This window comes from Coregonus lavaretus (genome assembly GCF_964263955.1).
Source record: "Coregonus lavaretus genome assembly, contig: HAP1_SCAFFOLD_6148, whole genome shotgun sequence".
NCBI classification, from domain to species: domain Eukaryota; kingdom Metazoa; phylum Chordata; class Actinopteri; order Salmoniformes; family Salmonidae; genus Coregonus; species Coregonus lavaretus.
The window spans coordinates 23,699-34,672 of NW_028160506.1; the positions used below are offsets into that span (position 1 = coordinate 23,699).

At 43.2% G+C, this 10,974-nt stretch overlaps 1 protein-coding gene across 1 annotated transcript in view; it reads left to right on the forward strand.

Moving 5' to 3' along the window:
* Nucleotides 1-10,779, forward strand: part of LOC311121723 (rho GTPase-activating protein 9-like) — a gene marked incomplete at both ends in the record, with an annotated part of 33,971 nt that extends 23,192 nt beyond the window's left edge. Inside the window, 10 exons of the mRNA XM_084196180.1 lie at nucleotides 2,614-2,673; nucleotides 4,192-4,344; nucleotides 5,498-5,587; nucleotides 5,834-5,895; nucleotides 6,005-6,092; nucleotides 6,523-6,618; nucleotides 7,148-7,246; nucleotides 7,377-7,494; nucleotides 7,673-7,792; nucleotides 10,681-10,779. Of these exons, the coding sequence (XP_084052306.1) occupies nucleotides 2,614-2,673; nucleotides 4,192-4,344; nucleotides 5,498-5,587; nucleotides 5,834-5,895; nucleotides 6,005-6,092; nucleotides 6,523-6,618; nucleotides 7,148-7,246; nucleotides 7,377-7,494; nucleotides 7,673-7,792; nucleotides 10,681-10,779 (985 nt within the window). The remainder of the gene's footprint in view (nucleotides 1-2,613; nucleotides 2,674-4,191; nucleotides 4,345-5,497; nucleotides 5,588-5,833; nucleotides 5,896-6,004; nucleotides 6,093-6,522; nucleotides 6,619-7,147; nucleotides 7,247-7,376; nucleotides 7,495-7,672; nucleotides 7,793-10,680) is intronic.
* Between the last annotated feature and the right edge of the window lie 195 nt (nucleotides 10,780-10,974).

Consider the following 10,974-nt stretch of genomic DNA (forward strand, 5'->3'; position numbering starts at 1 on the left):
CAAAGACCAAAACTATATTGACAAATTATACATAGCCTAACTATAAAATGTGGACGAGCATCCACACTGGAGGAAAGTATCGTTCCACAGTATGCCTACATCTGTCAATCAACTGATGGCCCAAATCAGCTCATCAACTCAAGGAAACACAACCAGTAACCTTTGTAATGAATACTCAGGGAGAAAAAGGTGTAGATTCACACGCAGAGCATGGCAGGAATCGTGGTCACAGGCAGGCAATGGTCATACACAGGTAGGCAAACAGGCAGGAGAATCAAAACTAGGACTGAAGGCTAAAACTGGTTCTCACAAACGAGCTATAAAAAGGCTTAGTCGAGTCAAAACAAACAATACCTCACAAGGCACAAACAGAAAGAACTGAACTAAATAAGGAGCTGATGAGACCAGGTGAGTAACTAACGCAAGTGAAATCAATGAACAAAAATGAAAGACAGGGCTACGTTCAAGAACACAAAGAAACAGGGAACACAAGGTTGACTAAGAAAATAACTACAGAACCTTACAACCTATTATCGGTTTTCACACCTTTCATTATGTGACAATGGATAGGCTAAAGGGTAGCCTATGGAATGTATTGGAATATAATAAAATAACAAGGGGCCTATTGCAACCATCGATGGCAGTAGATTATTGCAATACACGCTAAATTTACCCGCACAGCTGATCTTAATAACAACCATTATTGGTCACCTTTACTCTGAACAACTTAGTCCTTTTTGAACAGACTAATGACATTGATCTATTTGACAAGCATTCCGTAGCCTACAATAGAAATAAAGTATTTAATCGTTTACCACGGCAAATTCACCGTGGCAATTTACCCAACAATTTGTAGCTGATGTTGGTGTAGCCTATTTGTATTATTTTATGTCATCCTAAAGTGTCTGTTATGGTAATATCCTATCAAAATATCCCTGGACTGTCCATCTTTGAAATGTGTAAATAAATCTCGTCAATCGGGGGGATTTAGTTATTTGTGCCAGAAGGGCGTGGGACGGAATCAAACTTATGCCGCTTGTGCGCTGAAGGCACAAGCAGCAACACTAACTGCTAAACCACCGTAGGCCACGATTGAACTCAATTTTGACCTCAGCGTACACTTGACACTTGTATGTTGTAGCCTAGTGGAGATCAATGTCTATCTTGTGTTATTAAGCTATATAAAACAACGGTTGTTGATGTGAATGGCTGCATTTCATGTACATTTTTGTACATTTGAATGTTGCGGTAATAGCACCTAGGCCTAGCATTTGAGCGAGCGAGAGAGACAATTATTTTGATAGTAAGCCCTGATCCCAATGACTCGACTGCCCCCGAATGGAGAGAAAGAGAACTGCTCTTTTTCAGGGACTCACAAGGCTCATTTGAATATCCTGATGCAGCAGGACAGTTCTCTGCGACAAAAGAGTGATCAGGTTAAGATCCGACATCTGTAGGGTTGTAAAGTGTAGCAATGAGTAATTACAATAGTTGTTACACTGTACTTACAGGAATAACCACACAGTATTGTAAAGTAGAGTTGTGTCTGGGCCGCATTTAACTTCAACCCCAACTGACCTATATTGCTAGTGTCACCATGGTAACTACAAAGATAAGACCATTCAACGAGCTAAAATAAGGCTCTGTGCTGTTGTTGCTGTTATAACTGTTAGTGTTGCTATATTGTTGATATGATGATGTCTTTCTCTTAGTCTTGGCACATGGCTTCCTGGTTGTGTAGAGTGAGAGCAATTGTACATGTTGATAGTATTAGCTTCCTTATAGAAAGGGGAAGTTTGGTGAGAGAGAGAAGGACAGACGGGCAGAAGTGGTTTGGGGTTGTAGTTACTTTGTTCAAGATTAAAACGTGTGTGTCAGAAAGCTACAACCGACTGACAGCGGAGGGGACTGACTCTCATATGGATTAACAAGGGAACACTTCATATCGAGGTCTATAGGCTGATGAACAGTGTGCTGTAAGTTCAGAGTCCCCCCCCATATAGGCTCATGTTAGTGCTGTCATCTTCACAGTTGGTAGATAACTGTTTATTATGACTGTACCTGTATGTGTGTGTATGTCCCAGCTTTATGACCGCATACACGTCAGCAGAACGTTAGATTTAAACGGGCATAATGCTATCTGTGCTTTCACTATTACTGAACTGTGGTGAGGTGAGGAGAGCACTCAGTCATGCCATTCATTGGAATAGGTTGAGCTGTCAGTCGTTGAAGTGAGTGGTGTGAGTGTGTATGCTTGCAAGCTCTGCTTACTGTTCAATCTGCATCCTGTTTTTCATAATTAGCATGAGGGGTGAAATATGATATGCTGGCAAGTCAACTGACATGTTTGGAAAGAAAAGTGTGTATTCATGCATTTAAGTGTTGCTTAATGTGTTGGTCATTCTAGGCCAGTGTTGGTTGTAATTTGCCTCTGTAGGGAAAGCAAAAGACAAATTGATTGTGGACTGTAAGGAAATAGATCAATAAAGTATTCTTCTTCTTCTTCTTCTTCTTCTTCTTCTTCTTCTTCTTCTTCTTCTTCTTCTTCTTCTTCTTCTTCTTCTTCTTCTTCTTCTTCTTCTTCTTCTTCTTCTTCTTCTTCTTCTCATCCAGCTATCTCCAGACGTCCTCTTCACTGGCCATAAGCCTGACAGTGGCTGGGAGCTGGGACAGGTGAGATTTGAATTAAATTGAATTTACAGATGATTACAGGGGAAACAACTTCCTGGCATCAAACAAGGAACTCAAAGTACAGTTGATGTGTAAAACAACAATACCTACAGTATACAAACTAATTTCCCCATTGGGGCTATCAGAAGAAAGCAGTCTTACTTAGTTATCCTCTTCGTACCTACTGGCACATAGGCAGTGACAAGACCTCTCCAATTCTGATGATCAGATGTTCAGGAATTGAAGCTAAGCTGGGGCCAGGCTGCCAAACAGGCTTTAGAATGTCTGAGGCATTCTCATATGTTCAGATACTCTTTATAACACCAATCACGTATCCAGTTACACAATGTCAACTTGTGATGTCAGATGGTATGATGCACTCCAGTGTTACTGCAACATGTTGCCTCACAGTGGGGCAAGAATAGAGGCGGGTGCCTTGTTTCCCTGAACGCTTATCTAGCAGATTTGGCTCCAAAACGAATCCTCACCCACTCATCATGGGAAGATGGCACCCATCAAGATGGGTATTTATTTTGCATCTCTATGGCACAATCCCAGTGTTCTGGTCAAACGTTTTGCACTACATAGGAAATAGGGGGCCATTTGGGACAGACACTGCTTATGTCGTGAGTTGTGTGTTGGGTCGTGAGTTGTGTGTCATAGCCAGTGGCAGCAGCCTCCTGTCTCTCAGCCCATGTGAAGTGGAGTGAAACAAAGCTGATGGAAACAGAACTGGGCCAATGAAAACCTCTTAACCACTCCACAGTTAGTTTACCATCTGGCTCAGTGTCAACAGAGAATAACATTAAGGGAGTTCACTGTTCTGGACCAGTGACCTTGGGGTGTGTGTCGAGGAATGGCACAGTGTGTCTGTGTGAGCGACCCTGCCAAACATTTTACATTTTAGTCGTTTAGCAGACACTTTTCTCCAGAGCGACTTACAGGAGCAATTAGGGTTAAGTGCCTTGCTCAAGGGCACACCGGCAGATGTTTCCCCTAGTCGGTTCGGGGATTCGAACCAGCGACCTTTCAGTTACTGGTCCAACGCTCTTAACCGCTAAACTACCTGCTTCCAAACTCACTATGAGAAGGGATAGATCCATATCCAAAGGCTTTGATCAGGTTCTGGATAGCAAAAGATAGTCTGTAGAAAAAACACACAGCACACTTGGGAGTGTATCACCGTTTTGGGAGTCTTCTTTTCTTGCTGATGCCGTGCCTAATCCAGTAGTTCTCCATTTGGCAGAGGTATCTTGGTGGCGTGCATGTGAGGACCCCTCATCCATCTGCTCTCTAGTGACATAAGGCTGTAGCTCTGTTTATAATATATCCATTTGTCTCTTGTGACAGACTTTTAACATAGCTAGCCAGCGCACGCAATATTTTATTCTGGGTTCGAAAGTGATGTATCCATCAAACACAGTAGTCCAAGAGCAGCCTGGCCTCCGAGAGCAGCCTGGCCTCCTCTATGCACACACAAAGTGAATAACGTGTCTTCCCCTCTGTGTTGGTGTCCTGTAGAGTATGCAGCGATCAGTATCCTCAGACACCATCAGCACAACAGCCTTCAGTACAGGAGACAAGGAGGTCCAGGGATGTCACTCCGCCCTACTGCGTCATGACACAGAGGAGCTCAGCCACTTACGATCCATGATTCTGCCTGAAAACGGCAAGGTACTGTACACGTACGCACAGAGGCAGACAGGCACGTGCACACACACACACACACACACACACACACACACACACACACACACACACACAGGTGGAGTACACACACGTACACATGCCCACATGAATAAGCATACAAACAGAAAAACACAGGCGCACACAGGGGCACTAATCAGATGGTATGATGCACTCCAGTGTTACTGCAACATGTTGCCTCACAGTGGGGCAAGAATAGAGGCGGGTGCCTTGTTTGCCTGAACCCTTATCTAGCAGATCTGGCTCCAAACCTCAAAAATCTGAGGGAACACTAAGTATGTGAGGATGGCTTTGGGGTGGTCCGGAGGAGGGATATGCCCCCGGTCCGTAAGTAGGAGAATTTTGCACTTTTCAAACACCTGAAACAGCCTTTTCCTGCAATCTAGAGCCATAATCATTATGATTAATTCTATGTCAAAAATTAGTATTTTTTCTGCATATCTAAGCATACCTCTTGAGCTGTCTGTATCCTCCTGACTGGTGGTTATTTTTTTAAAGAAACGATATATGCTTCTCTGCTTCTCTGCAAAAATGTGGGTACAATATTGAAAGTAATGTGAGTCTTATTCAGTACATTTAAGTTATTGCTTGGTTTTCTAAAGTCTACCAACCTTGCCAGCAGACATGCAAGTTAAGATAGTTAGACAAGCTAGCTACTCTAACTTGATCGATAGCCTGAAATTGTTTCTTAGTAACTAGTTATGAGGTTGGGAGATAGGGAACCTATCTGGGCTAGATAAAGCCAACTTCATAAAAGTTGCTAGGTGGCTAGTAATATAACAGAGAAACAACAACAACAATAAAACATGTTAAATTACAGGACAAATCTGAGGGGACATGACACCTCTGGGTGCACAACAGTGGAGGCTGCTGAGGGGAGGAGGCCTCATAATAATAACGTCTGGAACGGAGTAAATGGAATGGCATCCATGTGTTTGATGTATTTGATATCATTCCACTCATTCCACTCCATTACCACGAGCCCGTCCTCCCCAATTAAGGTGCCACCAACCGCCTGTGGTGCACACATACTCAAACGAATGCACGCAAGCATGCAGAAACACACATACAGACACAGACACTATATCTGTCCAGATCTAACAGTCTGTGTTGTTCCTAGCTGGGCCAGCAGTGCAGAGACTGCTCCTATCCTGTGACCAGTGTGGTGGTGGAGCCTCCCTCTCCAGACAGCAACGACAGCTCCACGCCGGTGAGACTCACACCTTCTACCTTCCTCCTCCATGTCCCCGTCTCCACTGTCCCAGTTGTCCCCTGTCTCCAAAGGCCACCTGCCTCACCCACTGCTACTGCCGCCACTATCTCATACCCCACTCTACCCTCCTGCCCCATCCACTGTCCCCATGTCTCCACTGACCCTAATGTTCTCACTGCTAGTTAGCTAGCACTCTAATGTCTCTATAACACCATAAACTCTCCCCGTCTCGCCCATCCCCAGGAGCTGGAAAAGGCAGGTCTGCTGAATAAGACCAAGATAGCAGAGGGAGGCAGGAAGCTGAGGTAAGACAGGCTCATCTTGGAGGGATTGATGTTAATACTACATATAAGATGGAGTTTTTCCTCAGTCCCAGAAGTTTTTCCTGACCATTCGACTTGGTGTATGTTTTAGGAAAAACTGGAATCCATCCTGGGTGGTTCTGGTTGGGAATAGTCTGGTTTTCTTCAAGGATCCCAAATCTCAGACCCCCTCCAGCTGGGTAAGACAGTGTTATTCACCTTGAAACACATAAATAAATGTTTTATAACATGATAACTACAGTTAACAATATATTAGTCTCTCGTGACAGACTGTTAATATACCGTTGCTGTCTTATGAAAACCTCGTAACTCAATTTTTGCCCAATAATTTGTGCGGGGTGTATTGAAAGCAGTAACTCCCCTCAATGTGTATTTCATGACTCTAGTACCAAAAACATGTATTCAAAACAGCTTCTGAAGTTTCATAATTGTTTGTTCGTAAAAGGGAGTATATGGCCATTTTTCAATTTCCTGAAAAGTTTGTGTTTGGAGATGAGGTTTTTATCCGACAGCGACGATAAATGATTCGCTGGCCAACTGTGGTTCTGGGTTCCGAGAGTAAAAAGTGATCACTCCTAATAATGATTGTGTGCGTGTGTTTCTCTCCAGAAACCAGGGAACAGTTGTCCAGAGAGCAGTGTAGACCTGAGAGGAGCTCAGCTACAGTGGGCCAACGACCTGTCCAGCAAGAAGAACGTCTTCAAGGTCAGATACACACCAGGAAGTAGGAATGGAATGAGTCACTTACTTAGCATATCCCCATTCCTCTACCTTTCACAATGTCCCTCAAACCACCATAATTTCAATGACATTTTTAAGACACATTTTTATTTCACCCTGTATTTTAGGGAAGTCAAATGTGGCTATTTTAGTCCCACTGAGAGAGAACTTCTCAAGTTGTTTTCTGTGAAAAAGCATTCTCACCTCCTCTTGAGAGGAAGCTCAGTCGGTGACTGTGTTTTGTAGCTGTGTGCACCAGGGTTCGAGCCAATTCAATTTCAACTCAGTCAATTCAATATGCCTTAAAAATTCCAGTTCAAGAATTTAAAATTACCATTCATTCTCAATGCAATTTTTTCAATTCCTGAATTTTCATTTAAATTAATTTCCCAAATTGACTGAATGGAAATTTAATTTTGGGAAGTAGTAGCATACACTACAAGAGGTACTACAGTACTAGGAGTAGTGTTTGATTTGGGACTAACTCATGGTATTTTGTCTGTCTGTGTGGTAGCTGAGGACGGTGACAGGGAATGAGTTCCTACTGCAGTCAGAGACAGATTCACTGATTAGAGAGTGGTTCAGCACCATCCAGAGTGTAATCGACAGGCTGGTGAGTCTCACTTTGTGTGTGTGTGTGTGTGTGTGTAGGGGTGGGGGTCCTTTTTTATTATCAGAAACCAACTCATGGTACATAATAAAGACATCTGGCACCAGTTGAAATTATCTTCTCTGCTGTGTAGAACCGTGAGAATCCTCTGGACAATGTCCTAATGTACTCTCTGAGGAAGGCGGGCAGTGTGGAGATGTTGGACCAGAGTGGAGACGAGGAAGATAGTCGAGGGGGATCTAAAGCATCACGTGAGTCTCTCCTCCATCCACTGCTCCAAGGGTGCTGTTCTTGTGCTGTGGCTGACCATGTGCTTCCTCTGGTGGTGTGTGTGAGTGTCTCAGGGGGTTGGGTAGAAAGCAAACCCTCCATCTCTTTCTCTCATTCTCCCTCTCTCCCCTCTCTCTCATTCTTTCCCGCCCGCTGCAGTCCCTTGTTCTTCTTCCAACCTGGAGAGCACAGAGAGGAAGCGTGTTCGGAGCAGACTGAAGAAGCTCATCCTGAAGAGACCTCCACTACAGATCCTACAGGAGAAAGGACTCATCAAGGGTAAGATCACCTACTGTCTCTGTCTATGTCTCTATTTATCTTCCTTTGTCTCTCTCTCTCTCTCTCTCTCTCTCTCTCTCTCTCTCTCTCTCTCTCTCTCTCTCTCTCTCTCTCTCTCTCTCTCTCTCTCTCTCTCTCTCTCACTGTCTGTCTGTCTGTCTGTCTGTCTGTCTCTCTCTCTCTCTCTCACACTCTCTCACTCTCTCACTCTCACTCTCTCTCACTCCCTCTGCCTGTCTGTCTGTCTGTCTGTCTGTCTGTCTGTCTGTCTGTCTGTCTGTCTGTCTGTCTGTCTGTCTGTCTCTGTCTCTGTCTCTGTCTCTGTCTCTGTCTCTGTCTGTCTGTCTGTCTGTCTGTCTGTCTGTCTGTCTGTCTGTCTGTCTGTCTGTCTGTCTGTCTGTCTCCCTCTCTCTCTCTCTCTCTCTCTCTCTCTCTCTCTCTCTCTCTCTTTCTGTCTCTGTCTTGCTCTCTCGCTGACTGAGATCACTTAGAGAATGAGATCACTTATGGGTAAATCCTAAAGGATCACACACATCGCACCGAATGTTGATCTGCTGTTCTTTCATGGTGCTAGGTTTGCAAATTACAGCCGGTTCAGAGGTGCTAAGGACTCTTGGCTGGCAAACAGTATTGCAGTGTCTGAACCTTAAAGTCCCAGTGCAGACAAAAACGTGATTTTCCTGTGTTTATATATAAAGTACCAGTCAAAGGGTTTGGACACACCTAATCATTCCATGTTTTTTTTTTTTTTTTTTTTTTTTTTTTTTTTTACTATTTTCTACATTGTAGAGTAATAGTGAAGACATCAAAACTATGAAATAACACATATGGAATCATGTAGTAACCTAAAAATTGTTAAATAATTCCAAATATATTTTATATTTGAGATTCTTCAAAATAGCCTCCCTTTGCCTTGATGACAGCTTTGCACACTCTTGACATTCTCTCAACCAGCTTCACCTGGAATGCTTTTCCAACAGTCTTGAAGGAGTTCCCACATATGCTGAGCACTTGTTGGCTGCTTTTCCTTCATCCGTGGTCCAACTCATCCCAAACCATCTCAATTTGGTTGAGGTCGGGTGATTGTGGAGGCCAAGTCATCTAATGCAGCACTCCATCACTCTCCTTCTTGGTCAAGCCTGGAGGTGTGTTGGGTCAAATGATAGTCCCACTAAGCGCAAACCAGAAAGGATGGCATACCGCTGCAGAATGCTGTGGTAGCCATGCTGGTTAAGTGTGCCTTGAATTCTAAATAAATCACTGACAGTGTTACCAGCATAGCACCTCCACACCATCACACCTCCTCCTCCATGCTTCACGGTGTGAACCACACATGCGGAGATCATCTGTTCACCTACTCTGCGTCTCACAAAGACACGGCGGTTAGAACCAAACATCTCAAATTTGGACTCATCAGACCAAAGGACAGATTTCCACCGGTCTAATGTCCATTGCTCGTGTTTCTTGGCTCAAGGAAGTCTCTTCTTATTGGTGTCCTTTAGTAGTGGTTTCTTTGCAGCAATTCAACCATGAAGGCCTGATTCACGCAGTCTCCTCTGAACAGTTGATGTTGAGATGTCTACTTGAACTCTGTGAAGCATTTATTTGGGCTGCAATTTCTGAGGCTGGTAACTCTAATGAACTTATCCTCTGCAGCAGAGGTAACTCTGGGTCTTCCTTTCCTGTGGTTGTCCTCATGAGAGCCAGTTTCATCATAGCGCTTGATGGTTTTTGCGACTGCACTTGAAGAAACGTTCAAAGTTCTTGACATTTTCCGGATTGACTGACCTTTATGTCTTAACGTAATGATGGACTGTCGTTTCTCTTTGCTTATTTGAGTTGTTCTTGCCATAATATGGACTTGGTCTTTTACCAAATAGGGCTATCTTCTGTATAGCACCCCTACCTTGTCACAACACAACTGATTGGCTCAAACGCATTAAGAAGGAAAGAAATTCCACAAATTAACTTTTAACAAGGCAAACCTGTTAATTGAAATGCATTCCAGGTGACTACCTCATGAAGCTGGTTGAGAGAATGCCAAGAGTGTGCAAAGCCGTCATCAAGGCAAAGGCTGGCTACTTTGAAGAATTTGTTTAACACTTTTTTGGTTACTACATGATTCCATATATGTTATTTCATAGTTTTGATGTCTTCATTATTATTATACAAAGTAGAAAATAGTAAAAATAAAGAAAAACCCTTGAATGAGTAGGTGTGTCCAAAAGAAATTCTGGTACTGTGTGTATATATATATATATATATATATATATATGGAATTTTGGCGTGCCTGGTGAGATCACCAGGTGGTAAATTAGCTAATAGACCAATAAGAAATTGCGTTCCAAACCTCTCTGCTAATAACAGCTGTTTTCAGTTTTTCAGTCCCCACTCAGACCGCTCTCAGACAGTCCTAGCAAAATTGTTGTTTGAGAAATTGCTCTTTGCTAAGAATCTATTTTTGTTTCTTTTTGACCATTTTAATATAACAAGGTACTTAATTGTTACCCAGAAAGTATTTGATATTGAGATTAAAACGCCTGCATTGGTACTTTAAGATCCGCTTAAGTTGAATTTCAACTTAGTCTCCCATTGACATTCACATATTACGAAGTGAAAATTCGACTTAAGTGGAAGTAAGGATTTATACCTCAGTGATCTCACTCTAAATGCTAAATCCCCTTGAGAGTAGTGGCCTTTCAATTCCATGGAACTGGAGATCAATCTAATTATATAAAAAGTGGTTTCTTTTCAGTGTGGATTGAGGAAGTAATATGATGTGAGTTCCTCTGTGTATCTCATGACCTCTGATTTCTATATTGACTATAAGTCACTTTAGAGAAGATAATCTTTAGTGTTCTAAATGCCAGTGTTTTTGTTATTTACAGACCAGGTGTTTGGCTGTTGTCTAGAGATGCTGTGTGAGAGAGAGAAGAACACGGTGCCTCGCTTCGTCAGGCTCTGCACTGAGGAAGTGGAGAGGAGAGGTACAGCACAGATGAGGGAGGGATGGAGGGGAAAGGGAAAGAGGTAGAGGGAGGGAGGAGAGAGGGAAATGCTGTGTGAGAGAGAGAAGAACACAGTGCCTCGCTTCGTCAGGCTCTGCACTGAGGCCGTAGAGGAGAGGAGAGGTACAGCACAGCCCTATAGCACTCCCCTCAGGGTACATGTTGGCTTTAAGC